Here is a 15207-nt window from a genome sequence, read left to right on the forward strand (position 1 = left end):
ATGCATATTCTAATTTTGGTCTTATCAGTGTAACTAGTATCCTCTTTACCATTTCCTCGTCCATGTAGTCAAAGGCCAGTTTCATTGATCTTATTAAATTGTAAGTTTCTCCAACTATTTTGTTTACATGTTTGGTGACATGTCTGTTAACCACTTCCATACGGTGTCGCCTATGTAGGCGGCATGAGGAGCAAGTGGGTACTCGATGATGCCGACGTCGCCATCTTGATTATATTTAATATAGTCGTACCTACGTAATTTCCATTCTCTCTAAACTGGCTTCATCAATTTTCTATGGTTATAAAAATACATGGGTGAAAGAGAACAAACGATTGAGCACTGACTTTATTTTTTATAATGCAATTATTATGACACAACATCGCACGTGGGGCAGCTAATGCCGCCAGAAGTGCGATGTGCCCCGGAATGAAGAGGTTAAGATTATAAATAAATATATGCATATTTGTGATATGTACAGTCGAACCTCGAAAGCCCGGACTAATTGGGGGGAAGGGCGGTCCGGTCATCGAAAATGTCACCCTAATATCCGTAGATTTTCGTAGCTGTATATGTATAGGTAATGTATGATATGGCATAGAAACACAAGAATAATACTCTAACACTGTAATAATAATACTATAATACTAATAATTCTGTAATAATAACTGTAATACAGGCATGTAAATGTACTGTACACACAGTGTACTGTACTGTATTTTTTATTACGTTCACTGTAAATATCGGAAGGTATGCACGCGGGACAGTGGTGGCGGCCAGGGTTGCCGCGTTTTCTACACTGCCGTGTAGAATGGGAGTGTTGCCATACCGGGGCATACATTTTTCTCGGGAGTGTGCTGACTTTCATAGCAAGATATACTTGTCAAACTTTTACAAAATGTTGGTTCTAGTTTTGTTTTGTTTTTTCATTCTTGAATGTATATAAGGCCCCCATGCCCTAACATATTCAGTAAGATATAAAAATTATTCTTTTATATTATCATCGCTAAAATAAAGCTGAAACTTTAGCGTGGAATTTTTTTGTACACCGTAAAAACGTATCTTTTGGGGTATGATATTTTATAAGTAACACAATTACCAATAAAATTCATATTTTGATGTACCATTTATTTTTTAATAACTAGTTCTATGATTTTTAAACAAAAGTTTGAGTTTTTGAATGTTTTTACCAGCCAGCTGATATGTAGAAAAAAAATTCCTCATGTCCTTGTGCAGTTGCCACATGCCGCTATTTTACTATGTTTTGGTACAAAATTCTACGAAACGGCAACCCTGGTGCTAAAAGAAAGCTGAAACTTTAGCGTAGAATTTTTTCTACACCGTAAAAACATATCTTTTGGGGTATAATATTTTATGAGTAACACAATTACCAATAAAAGTCATATTTTGATGTACCATTTATTCTTTGATAACTAGTTCTATGATTTTTAAACAAAAGTTTTTTTAATGTTTTTAACAATCAGCTATGTAGAAAAAAATTCCTCATGTCCTTGTGCAGTTGCCACATGCCGCTATTTTACTACGTTTTGGTACAAAATTCTACAAAACGGCAGCCCTGGTGGCGGCTTCACTGGGCCGGGTTTGAGTACACGTGTACGGCCATAACTGCCACCTACCGGACAAATAGGGAACTTTGCTTGAAAAGTCCGCCCTTTGTTCATCTCGACCGGTCATACGAGGGTCCGGGCATTCGGGGTCCAGGCTTTCGAGGTTCGACTGTACTGTATTATGGAGGAAATAGGGTAATGAAATGAAAATAGATATTGGAGTCAAAAACATATTGAGACATACAAATGTTGATGACGCGAAGCAAAGTGGTTTCGAATCGGCGAATAAGCGAATTGGCAACACTGAAAACGGAAAAGAGGGAGTTATGAATGAGCGAGGATTGGAAGCAGAAAGAGAGTGTGAACTTGGGACAATACAATGAATTACAAGAAAAATACAAGACCTGGCCAGGCAGAAGTATATGAAGAAGCAAGCTAAGGTATATGTGTATTTACGAAGCGGTAATTGAGCAGATTTCCAGTAAGTGTAATTAACACTGGTAGCAAAGCATAGTTGCCGGCAAACTTGTGATAATGGCGTCATCGGTAATAAACGATCCACCTAAATTAGTAGACAAAAAATATTATGAATGGTGGAAGAAGGATATTATTATTTGACAGAGGTTAACTACCATTGCTGAAGAAAAGCAAGCTCTTGCTGTGCATTTGACATTGACTGGCAAAGCCAGAGAGGTGAGTAGTGAAATTGAAATAGGTTAATTAGCCAGTAAAGATGGAATGAAGGAACTAATGAATAAATTGGATAAAGTGTTTTTATTGGATAAAAACAGACAAGCTTTTATCGCTTATTCAGAGTTTGAGATGTTTAAGCACCCAATTGAAATGAGTATTCCTAAGTACTTGGTGGAGTTTGACAGAAGACTTTTCAAATTAAGGGAGTATGAAATGGAATTGCCTGACCAAATTCTAGCATTTCGACTACTAAGTTGTGATCTTTCTGATATTCAATTTCAATTGGCAATGTCCACAACAGTAACAGTTACTTTTAGTGAAATGAGAAATACGTTGCAAAGGATGTTTGGTGATGGTATTATGGCTCACAGTTTGAGTGGAAATATTTCGAGTGGAGTTGTAAAGTGTGAACCTGTTAAAAGTGAACATGTGTTGCAAGCTAGTGAAAACCGACTTGACAATCGTCCCCAAGAATTTAGGCCAAGGTATGGAAGCAGGTGGATCAGTAGTCGTGGAAAATGGCTTAGAGGACAAGGTGGTGGTTCATCAAAATGCTTTCAATGTGGCTGAACAGATCATTGGATTAGAGACTGCACTGAAAAGGAAGAAAGGCCTTGTCTTAGCAGTGATGTAATGGAAGCAATAGATGAGGGTGAAAATGATTATAAAGAAGTACAATTAACATTATTAGCTGATGATAGTGATGACAGACAGGAGAAATTGCTAATGGAGTCTTTGGGTGCTATTTTTTAAGATTCAAGATGTGAAACGGTAGTTTGTGAAGAAGACTGGCTACATTCATACGTTGAGACATTAACTCCACATGATAATGAAAGTATAACAAGACATCTAACATTATGTTTCGATTTGGTGATGGTAGTGTTCTTATTCCATGTTATATACACGGAAAAAAGGTCATGATCTGTACTGAAGTGGTAGATTGCCGTATACCACTACTTATGAGTAGATCAGCAATGAAACATGGAGGAATGATCTTGAACTTTAAAACTGATACAATGCAAATGTTCGGTCGGGAAAGTAAGCTGGGAATAACTTCAACTGGACATTGTTTTCCAGATTGTGAGGGCACCAAATAGAAAGGCTATAGAATTAGTGCTATTTACAGGGCAAGCAGATGAGATACCCAAGAAGGTGCTTAAGCTACACAGACAATTTGCACATCCCACTGCTGATAAATTGATAAGGTTGATTGAAGAGGCTGGCATGCAGGATGAAGCATGGAAGCAAGAGATACAGAAAGTCAGTGACAAGTGTGAAATTTGTAAGAAATATAAGAAAACCCCGGCACACCCAGTAGTAAATCTTTCTGTTGGTAGAAAGTTTAATGAAGCAGTTGGAATGGATCTGAAAACCTGGGGAAAGGTATATTTTCTGGTGATGGTGGATTTAGCAACAAGATACTATGTGGCATCAGTCATTGCTAGCAAGAGATCTGAGATCATTATAAAGGAGGTAATAACACAATGGATTAGCAGATTCGGTGCGTCTCACAAGAATTTGACTGATAATGGCCGGGAATTTAATAATGAAGATTTTCAAAGTATGGGAGAGAATTACAATGTGAAAGTGATGTGCACAGCATCAAAAAGTCCCTGGAGCAATGGGATATGTACTTGGAGATAATGTAGCTAAGATAATTTCAGATTCTGAATGTGATGTGTCCACAGCGTTGGCATGGGCAGTTTCAAATGAGAAATGCTTTACAGAATAACCATGGATTTTCACCAAATGTGAACTGGTGTATGGTTTAATCCAAGTATTCCAAATGTTTTTGAAAATCGGATGCCTGCCTTGGAAGGTAAGACTACTTCGGAAGTACATACATACATACATATACCAAGGCTTTTTCCCCCTTCCAAGGGAGGTAGCCAAAAAGGGAAAGGCATAAAAACACTCCCACCCATTTCATCCCTAAATACACTCCACACCCCTCCCGCCCTTCCTCTCATCTGAGCACCTCCTGGATGATGGGTCATCCCTGCACCCTGCCCACCGCCCTGGGTCAGAAGCAGTGTCGCAAGACACAGTACATCCACAGCAAGGCCGCTTCATTTAATCGGCGACCCCCCCCTCCGTGCCCCTTTGCATATAAGGCGAGGACGGGGAGAAATCCCTTCGGGCTGCGTCAAAATTTACTCACACATACTACCCCACCCCCCACCCCCCCACCCATTCCTCCTCATGCAGTCACAACATCATCCATATACAACCATTCTCCACTCACCTCTGTCTTTCGTCCTCTCCCTTCCTTCCTCAACAGACATTCCCCTCTTCCCCAAAGCCCCCTTCACCCCATCCATCCACCTCATCCTAGGACGTCCCCTCATGTTCACTCCCTCCACATCTGCCTTCCATACCTCTTTTACTAGTCTTTCTTCACTCATTCTTTCCATGTGTCCAAACCATCCTAATATTCTTTCATCAACCCTATCTCCCAAATCCTTTTTCACCCCTGTTCTCCTCCTCACCTCCTCATTTCTCACTCTATCCAGCCTAGTAACCCCCACCATACTTCTCAGACACCTCATCTCAAACACATTCAAACTCCTTCTCTCTTCTTCTCTTATGTTCCACGTTTCTGCCCCATACAGTGCTGTTGGCACAATCACTCCTTCATACAGTCTCCTCTTCGCATCCATTCCCAATTGTCTATTCCTCATTACACTCTTTAAACCACCAAGGCATTTACTCGCTTCTCTCAATCTACATTCTACCTCCACCTTCACTCCACCTTTTCCTGCTACACTTGCACCCAAGTATCTAAAACTATCCACTTCCTCCAGTCGCTCTCCCTTAATGTTCACTTCCAGTCTACTGCCACTTTCACCCCTTGTACATCTCATCACCTTACTTTTACCCACATTTATCTTTAGCTTTCTTCTATCACATACTCTCCCAAACTCTGCCACCAGCTTCCTCAATCCCTCCTCTGACCCTGCCACAAGCGCAGTGTCGTCCGCAAACAACAGCTGGATCACCTCCCACTTTTCTCCATTTTCTTTAACCATCTCCAATCCCTGACTCACTACCCTAGCATTCACCTCTCGCACCACCCCATCCATGTATAAGTTGAACAGCCAGGGCGACATAACGCATCCTTGACGAAGTCCCACCTTTACTTCAAACCACTCACTCTCTCCATTTCCAATCCTAACACATGCTCTACTACTCTCATAAAAACTCTTAACATCTCCCAAAAGCTTTCCTCCTATCCCATAAATCTGCATAACCTCCCACAGTGCCTTTCTGTCTACCCTATCATAAGCCTTTTCCAGATCCATAAAAGCCCAAAAAACATCCTTCCCCTCTCCTATAGCTTTCTCACATATCTGTCTTACCACAAAGATCTGATCTACACAACCTCTACCCGTCCTAAATCCACACTGTTCCTCACCAATTACTCCTTCTGTTCCTCTCCTAATCCTCTCAATTAAGATCCTCCCATAAGCCTTCCCTACTACACTCAACAGGCTAATCCCTCTGAAACTACTACATTCACACTTGTCCCCTTTTCCCTTGTAAAGAGGAACTATACAGGCACTACTCCAGTCCTCCAGTACTCTACCCTCTCTCCAGCAAACATTAAATAACCTCACCAACCAGTCCACCATCACTGAACCTCCCTTTTTCAGACATTCTGCATGACATCCATCCAGACCAGGTGCCTTACCTGCTTTCATTATCTTTACAACTGCCTTCACCTCATCCATCCTTATTTCTCCTCCATTCTCCTCACTCATCACTCTCATTTTCTTCGCATTTCCCACTGCAGCTATCTTTCCTTCCCTATCCTCCTTCACATTCAGCAACTCCCTAAAATATTCTGCCCATCTTCCCCTCACTGCCATCTCTTCCATTATCAACTCTCCATCTGTACCTTTTACCTTTTCTTCCCTACTTGATTCGCCTCCTCTTCCTCTCTTAATTTCTTTCCAAAACATCTTTTTATTACTTTCAAAATTTTCTGTCATACTCTTACCCCATTTCACATCTGCTCTCCTCTTTGCCTCCTTTACCTTTTGCTTTACTTCTCTTTTCTTTTCTTTGTACGTCTCATATGACTCCCCTGTCCTCTTTTGTAACCAATCTGTGAATGCTCGCTTCTTCTCTTCTACAACCTTCTTTGTTTCCTCATCCCACCATTCACTACCCTTTCTTCTATTTCCCCCTGTCCTTCTTGTTCCACACACCATCCTTGCACACTTTAAGACTCCCTCCTTGAACCATCCCCATTCCTCCTCCACACCCATCTCTGCTCTATCCTTTACTCCCTCCCACTCCTCCTTCAGCTTCTTTTCGTACTCCTTCTCCTTTTCCTTTTCATTCAAGGAGTTCACTCTAAGAACCTCCCTACCTTTTGTCCCTTTCCTCCTTCTCCATCTATCCTCCACTCTCAGCTTACCTTCCACCAAAAAATGATCTGATATTCCCCCACCCTCTCCCCTTAGCACATGTACATCCTTAACTCTTCCTATCATAATCCTATTTACCACTACATAATCCATTAGCGCTCTATCTACCACCCTTCCCTCCACCACCCTCTCCCATGTGTACTTATGCTTGACTTTCTTCCGAAACACTGTATTTGCTATCATCAACTCTCTCTCTAGACACATTTCCACCATCAACTCTCCACTACGATTCTTTCCTGGAACTCCACACTTCCCAACCTCTCCATCGATTGGACCATTTCCCACCCTAGCATTAAGGTCTCCCAGTACTATTACATTGACATTTCTTCCTAAACCCTCTATGCACTCATTTAAATCTATCCAAAAGGCCTCCCTTTCTTCCATGCTCTTCTCACTGCCCGGCCCATATGCACTTACAAAGACCCACATCTCCTTTCCCAGTTTCACCTTCATCCACATTATCCTTGAGGAAACCTCCTTCCACTCCACTACCCCTTTACCTATCTCCTCACTTACTAGAATAGCCACCCCTTCCCTCCCTCGCCCTCTCTTCACTCCTGATAACCTCCCACTTACACTCCCAAACTTACACTCACCCTTCCCTTTCAACTTAGTTTCACTCAAACCAACACATCCAACTTTCTTCTCACAAACATACTACCTATCTCTTCCCTTTTACTCTCATCTGTACCACATCCACGCACATTAAAAGACATACATATACCAAGGCTTTTTACCCCTTACAAGAGAGATAGCCAAAAAGGAAAAGGCACAAGATCATTCCCACCCATTCCATCCCTGAATACTCTCCACACCCCTTCACCCTCCCTCTCATCTTAGCACCTCCTGGATGACGGGTCATCCCTGCACCTTGTCCACTGCCCTGGGTCTGAAGCAGTGTCACAAATAACTTAAATGTGATGAGGGTAGCAAGGGAAGCATTCATCAAGAGTGAATCAAATGAAAGGATTCGGAGGGTATTGCTACACAACATGAGATGTGACAAACTGGAGGATCTGCAGAATGGAGATGAGGTGTTCTATAAAAGAAATAAGATACATGGAGAGGCCCTGGAATAGTTATCGGTAAAGATGGGAAGCAGGTGTTGGTGAAGCAAGAAGGAGAATATATACGAGCACACATTTGTAGATTACAAACAGCCCCTGAACCTAGTATACACCAACACAATACATATGAAGAAAAGGACAATACCCCTGAGGATAATCCTAAAGAAAACACCGATGAAAATAGAGAAGCAAGAGTAATCATGGAGGACACAGAAAGTGAAGAGGAAGAGAATACTAAGGATGAAGATGATGCTGTGTCTGTTGACATCCATATAAAAAGAAAAATACCAAAAAAGGGAGACAGCCTAGAGGGATATCTGGTAGAAAACTGTGACAAAGTAAATAGCACAATATTAGTTAGAGCAGGAAAGGCAACAGGTAAATACAAATCCTGCTTCAATGTAAGGAATGAGTCTGACAACACAGAGGGATGGATGGACTTGGATACAGATTTACGCGACTGGAGAGTGGTAAATGACGAAGAGGAGGTGATGGTTACATCTTATGGAGATGAGTGTTTAGAAGCAAAAAGAAAGGAAATTGCTAACTGGAGAGACAATAATGTATTTGAAGAAGTGGAATACCATGATCAAAAAGCCACAACAACAAGGTGGGTGATCACCCAAAAAGTAAAAGAGGGCTCAACAGTAATAAAGGCACAATTGGTGGCACGTGGTTTTGAGGAAGATATAAATGATGTGCCTGTTGATTCCCCAACATGTTCCAAAGAAGCGTTGAGATTAGCCTTGAGTATCATAGCCGGAATGAATTGGGAGTGTCATTCTCTGGATGTAAAATGGGCATTTCTACAAGGACCTATTACCCGAGAAGTATATCTATGGCCTCCAGTTGAATTTAACAAAAGTTCACTATGGAAACTGAAAAAGACCGTATATGGGCTAAATGATGCAGCAAGATCATGGTATGAGAGAGTAAAAAGGGAACTTATCACATTGGGCATGTCATTGTGTGGATTGAAACCTGCTTTGTTTTATTGGCATCAGAATGGACAGCTACAAGGCAGTCTGTACCCATGTGGATGACTTATGGAGTGGGACAAAATGTTTTGAGAAAAGAATAATTGATAGACTAGAGGAACAATTCCTCATCAGTGCAGAAGAATATAAATGTTTCCATTATTTGGGTACAGAAATAAATCAGGAAGATAATGGTATCAAAGTTAACTACCGTAAATTGTGGCGTACAAGTTGACCTGGTATATAAGTCGACCTCAAGATTTTTAGCTAAAAATTCTGACTTAGGCCTATACCTACCATATAGGTCGACCCCAAACATATGGTGGGCTACCAGTGGCCCAAAACTTACCTAGGTCTACCGGTAAATGAAATAAAGCTATAATAAACTTACCTAGGTCTACCAGTAAATGAACTAAAGCTATAATAATATGATACATTTTTGTACAGGTAGTTCTCGTTATATGCGGGGGTTCCGTTCTGTGGACCCCCCCGCATATAACGAATTCGCATATATCGAACTATTGAACCTATGGGAAAAAAGGGGATACGTTCTCAACTCGTGATTTTTTTTTTTTTTTTTTTTTTTTTTTTTCATATTTTATTTTGGCAAAGGGCTTACATACTGCAGGTTATAGAACAGAGTGAGTGAGCAAAGCGAGCATGATATTCTGCAACATTAACACTCTCTGACATGTAAGTATTAACCTCGGGAAAAGACGCTACCGTAAACATCACTTATTTCGCCAAGCGTATTTTCTTCAGCTGTTTGAAAAATCAGTCTGTTTACAATTCACATTTCAGACTGCTTGCTATGCTTAAACTGATTGTTGATGTGCTCTGGAGATACACAGGCAGGCTTACTGCTTAGAGTTTATCCAGTGCAGAGAATAAACGATAATTCTTGCAGAGAGTGAAAATTGACGAAATTAATTGGGGCAGTAATAAGTATCAAAAATTAATTTGTTTGTGAAAAAAATAACTAATTTGTGTATCAAAAAAGCTTAATTACCTGCAGAAAGACAATGGTTTGGCCTATGAAACAGGAAGGATGCCTAAGACGATGCCGTCTGTACAGCTGCCGGTGTTGTTGTTGTGATAACGCCGCAGTGATGCCAGCTCTACCTAGCTGATGCAGCCAGTGTTACCACACGGCTTTATGCGCACCAACTTCAAATATATAATAGGTATTTTGAAAAAAATAATCGGCCGCGACTATTTTTTTTTTTTTTTTTTTTTTTTTTTTAGGTCAAATCGCATATCTTCGAATATATCCCCCCACATATCGAAAAGTGGTGCAAATTCTTGAATCGCATATACGCGAATTCGCATATATCGAAGTCGCATATATCGAGAACTACCTGTATTGTGTTGTATAGCAAACACCAGCAGTTACCGCATATTGTATCGGTATAACTTATGAACATAAAATTAGTCAAGTCAACATTACCTCCTATAAAATATTACCGTAATACCATAGATGCCTAGTCCCAATAACCGTCCCTTTCTTCTCGCCTCTTACGATCCAAGTGGAAATCTTGGTGGCAGTATTCTTTTCCCCTGCCACAGGGAATTCCCCCACCACAGAAAAATAATACTCAGAGAAGTGGTACAGGACAGCAACAAGGGGTTGGGGGACAGCATAACGGAGGGACAGTCGTAGTATATATATATTACATGTTTTTATGATGTATAAATAATTTCATAAAATTATTTTTGCAGATAGAGCAGTATGAAACCCACCAAGAGCTATGGAAGGAGGGCATGAAAAATGTGTCAGATCAGTTTGAACTCATGTGGAATGAAACACAGTTTGATAACAAGATTGATATTGTCGAAGAAATCAGTGATGATGGAGATGAAGAGGTATTGTCCAAAATTTAGTTGTATTGGTTTTGGCTTTCATATTTGTAAGAGGTATTACATTCAATACTCTATACTAGGGTATTGAATGCATAGTAACATGCTGCCAGTATTTTAGGGACTGTTAAAGGAATAATACTTTGGTACTACAGTTGCCCGTCTTTATGCTGTTCCCTTGAACCTGCCCTTTACCACTTGTGTGACTGCCTTTTCAGAATGCCCCTGGGTTGGAAAAGAATTTTGGCACTGTTGTAAGTGTGTATTGTAAACAGCAACTAAATGGGATGGAGTGTGGGGACTAGGGATTCTGTTTGTTCCTCCTACAAAAATTCAAAGCATAAGAGGGTCTGGGAGGAAGACACTCCAACCGGAACCCTAGAAATTGGGCCATTAGATGTACATGATTGTGGTAGAGATGGGAGTGAAAGGAGATTGGTGATTTTTAAGAAGGAAGATAGATGTGTTAGTGTTAGGTGGTACTAAGCTAAAGGGAGGGTGAGTTTGAGTTTGGGAATGTGGTGGGAAAAACATTGGGAGTGATGAATGGGTGAGGGAGGGAAGGAATGGACTAGCCTGTAAGTGATAAGATAGGAAAATGCATGGTGGAATGGAGAAAAGTATCTTTGAGGAAAATAATTTGATCTGTTCCTCCTGGTCTCTCTTCCAGAAGACCTAGGGCTTTCAGGTAATCAGCAGCAGGTCCTGGGCTGGTCCACAAGTCACTCGGGAAGATAATTTGTGTTGTCTAGGTATTGTAAGTGTAAGGCATTGTAGTATGAGATGGTCTGTGTTCTCTGTGTGATGGTTGCATTTGGGGCACCTTTGAGGATAATATGGCAGAGGAGAAATTGGGAGCAAGATGTGGGTGATTTTGAATGCATATGAGCCTGGTAGTGAGAAAAGTAAAGAGGAAAGTGAGGCTTTTTGGATTGACTTAAATGAATATATAGAATTTTGGGATAGAGCAAGAAATGAGGTGAGGAGAGCAGGGATGGAAAGGGAGGTGGAAGAGGGGGCTGATGAAAGATTATTGGGATGGTATAGGCACATGAAAAGAATGGGTGAAAAAAGGTTAGGAAAAAGAGTGTGGAAAGCAGAGGTGCATAGAGTGAATGTGAGGGAACAACTGAGGATGAAATGGGGTGAAAGGGGCTTTGAGCAACAGGGGAATGTCTGTTGAGCAGGGAACAGAGAAGGCAAATGATAAGGATGAGTGGAGAGTATTTGTGGTATAGATGATATTTTGACACGGCACAAAGAGATTTCTCCTCGTCTTCTCTGTTTTCCAGATGAGCAGGGAGGGTTGCCATGTAAATAAAGTGGCCCTTCTGTGAATGTGCTGTGTCTTGCTGCATTGCTATGACTTGGGCAGTGGGGAGGAGACAGGGCTGACCCTTCATCATTGAGGAGCTAAGATGAGAGGGAAACAATTGGCAGCGGATGGAAGTGGTATGGTTAGGTGTGGGTATGTGCCTTGACTGGCTACCTCCCATACATAGGCGAAGAAACCTTTGATATATAAATAGATAAATATGGTAGTGTTGGAGATCTCAAACCGAGTGGTAGATAAGCCAATATATTGAGCAATAGGGAGGTTTGAGATACTAAGTAATAATTATAATGGAGAGCTAATGTTGTAGATATGTTTAGAAAGGGAGTTATGACAATAGACAAAGAAAGCCAAACATAATCATACATGGAATGGGGTGGTTGATAGGACAGCCAATACACTTTTATAACATGTTTTATTTTCTGAATCCTATAATTTTGTTGGCTTTCTGGTTCACATTGGTGGGATATTTAAAACCAACACTAATTTTGCAGCAGTGAAAAATTAAGATAAGATAAAAAAGTGGTTCTTAGCACTGAAATATTTCATTCATCTGCATTAGCTACAACGTGTCTCAGTGCTGGAACATTCTTTTCATGTATTTTACATGCTCTCACAAATGTACAGCTCAGATCCACCATTGCAAGATTGGCTCTAACAAATTATAACACATCACCACTCAAGACAGAGTGTATAGATGAACTGACAGATAAACTATACAAGATAATTGACTTCTCACTCAAAGAGGGAAAGGTGCCGCAAGATTGGAAAGATGCAAACGTAGTACCAATATATAAAGGAAGAAATAGGGAAGATCCTACAAACTTCAGACCGGTATCCCTTACAAGCACAGTAACAAAAATATGTGAAAAGGTCATCAGAAACAAATGGACCAAACACTTGGAAGAAAGTAAAATAATAAACCCCAAACAATTTGGGTTTAGAAGTGGAAGATCAAGCACCACAAACCTAATCTGCTTTTACTCGAGATTAATTGTGATAATACAAGAAAGAGATGGCTGGACAGATTGCATCTTTTTGGATTTGCAGAAGGCATTCGACAAAGTACCACAAAAAATTAATAAGAAAATTTGAAATAATAGGAGGAATACAAGGTAAACTTCTGGAATGAATGAAGGATTTCTTAACTGGGAGAAAAATGAAAGTGGTACTTAGAGACAAAAATTCGAACCGGGAAGATGTGAAAAGTGGCATCCCACAAGGCTCTGTACTGGCTCATTTAATGTTTGCCATATATATAAATGATATGGATGAGGGAGTAAACTGTTATATGAACTTCTTTGCTGACGATGCCAAATTACTCAAGAGAGTAAGAACAGAAGAAGATTGCATATCACTACAAGAAGACCTAGACAAAATATGGGAATGGAGTTGGAAAAGTGAGATGAATTTCAACATTAAAAAATGTATCATAATGGAATTTGGAAAAAGTAAAAATAGAGTATCAGGACAGTACAAAATTGGAAACAAAGAAGTCAGAAAAGTCAATTCAGAAAGGGACCTGGGAGTAATCATCTCAAGTGACTTTACACCTGATAAACATGTCAGTAAATTATTTGGAGAGACTTATAACTTATTAAGGTCAATGAAAGTGGCCTTCGACTACATAGATGAGGAGATTGTTAAAAAAATAGTTGTTTCATTGATAAGACCTAAACTAGAATATGCTGCAACACTATGGGCACCTAGCATAAAGAACATATGAAAGTTAGAAAGAATACAAAGACCAGCAACAAAGTTGGCGCCTACACTGACAAACCTGACATACGAACAAAGATTGGAAAAATTACATCTGTCATCACTGGAACAGAGAAAAGAAAGAGGCAATTTGTTGACCATTTACAGAATTATGAAAGAGATGGAAATTCTCAACAGAGACGACTTATTAACGTAGGACAGAAGAGAAACAAGAGGACACGAAAAGAAACTAAAGAAAGACAGCTTGCTACCTCCTTTGTAAGGGGGAAAAGGCTCTTGGTATATGTATGTATGTATATTTTTCATTATAACAATAAAAAGAGTTTAATCATAAAAGGCACCTCATCGTAGTAAAAGGGTGCCATGGCTATTTCATTCAAATAGCTTGGCAGAAACCACAGTTAAGAAGTGGCACTAGGTAAAGAATTGGCAAGATGTGATTAAACCCTGTGCTTTCAAGGAAATGTCATGAATTTGAATGAAATGTTGGGTAGCCTGGTAGCACCCAGAGTAAAAAGAAAAGGAAAAATATCACACATTAAGGAAGGAGTTATTCCCCATGGATTTCTATCAGCTGTATAAAGCCATCTGTTGCAATCTAGGATAAGATTTGTAAAAGTGGTACTGGCCCTTAATGAGTTAGTGTGAAGGGTTGCATATTTTATTGTATTTCATATTTCATTTTGTTTATTTGACATTAATATGATCTTGTTCTCCCTAAAGGTCAAAGATGGTGAAGAAGAGTATGCAGATTTAGAAGATGCTCTACTTCAACAAAGGTCTTCACGACATTTGACTGATACTGTGGCCATAGGGGAAAAAGTAACAAGTGTAATTTCTAACTCAAAATCCAGAAAGGAAGTCACAGGAAAGAAAGATGAAAAGAAGAAAAGTAAAAAGGAGTACAAAAGTGATAGTGACTCAGGTGATAATGAGAATGAGAAAAGTAAAAAGGGAAAGAAGAAAAAGGGCAGTAAAGGTGGGAAAAAGGCTAACAAAGGAACTGCTATACCTAGTTTTTAATTTTGAAAGTTGTTGAGGGATATGATGTGTGCCTACATAAGGAACTGATCAAAGTTAGTCTTCCCAAATGAAGGGGTGGCAGTCCAAGATTGTAGGTATTTTTACCAAGTTGTATTACACGGGAAGGTATATATGTGTGTGTGTGTATATATATATGTATATATATATATATATATATATATATATATATATATATGCATATTATATATATATGAATATTATATATATATGTATATATATATGTATGTATATATATGCATATATATATATATATATGTATATATATATATCTTTTCAACCACAATTCACTTTTGATTCTGTGCCATCACACTTGAGACTGAGAAGCTCGGTGGAGGTACATATTGAAAATTGAAACATGGTCAAGCTGAGGACTCGAACTTGGCTCGGAAGTGACAAAGTGTCCTTGACTAAACTCATTATAGTGTAATGAGTTTAGTCAAGGACACTTTGTCACGTCTGAGCCGAGTTAGAGTCCTCGACTCAACCACGTTTCAATTTCCAATATCCTCCACCAAACTT

General features: G+C 39.7%; 1 protein-coding gene across 2 annotated transcripts in view; it reads left to right on the forward strand.

The window, feature by feature from the left end:
- Nucleotides 1-14863, forward strand: part of LOC143020631 (serine/threonine-protein kinase RIO3) — a 130169-nt gene extending 115306 nt beyond the window's left edge. The window contains exons 12-13 of one of the 2 annotated variants that reach the window (XM_076177119.1): nt 10455-10598; nt 11885-12033. In XM_076177119.1, the coding sequence (XP_076033234.1) occupies nt 10455-10598; nt 11885-11929 (189 nt within the window). In that variant the 3' untranslated portion in view covers nt 11930-12033. Of the gene's footprint in view, nt 1-10454; nt 10599-11884; nt 12034-14367 lie in introns of those variants that run through there. The other variant, XM_076177118.1, reaches the window with a different exon arrangement.
- Nucleotides 14864-15207: the final 344 nt, after the last annotated feature.

This window comes from Oratosquilla oratoria, chromosome 40, assembly GCF_046742065.1.
Source record: "Oratosquilla oratoria isolate Oo_2021 chromosome 40, ASM4674206v1, whole genome shotgun sequence".
NCBI lineage: Eukaryota > Metazoa > Arthropoda > Malacostraca > Stomatopoda > Squillidae > Oratosquilla > Oratosquilla oratoria.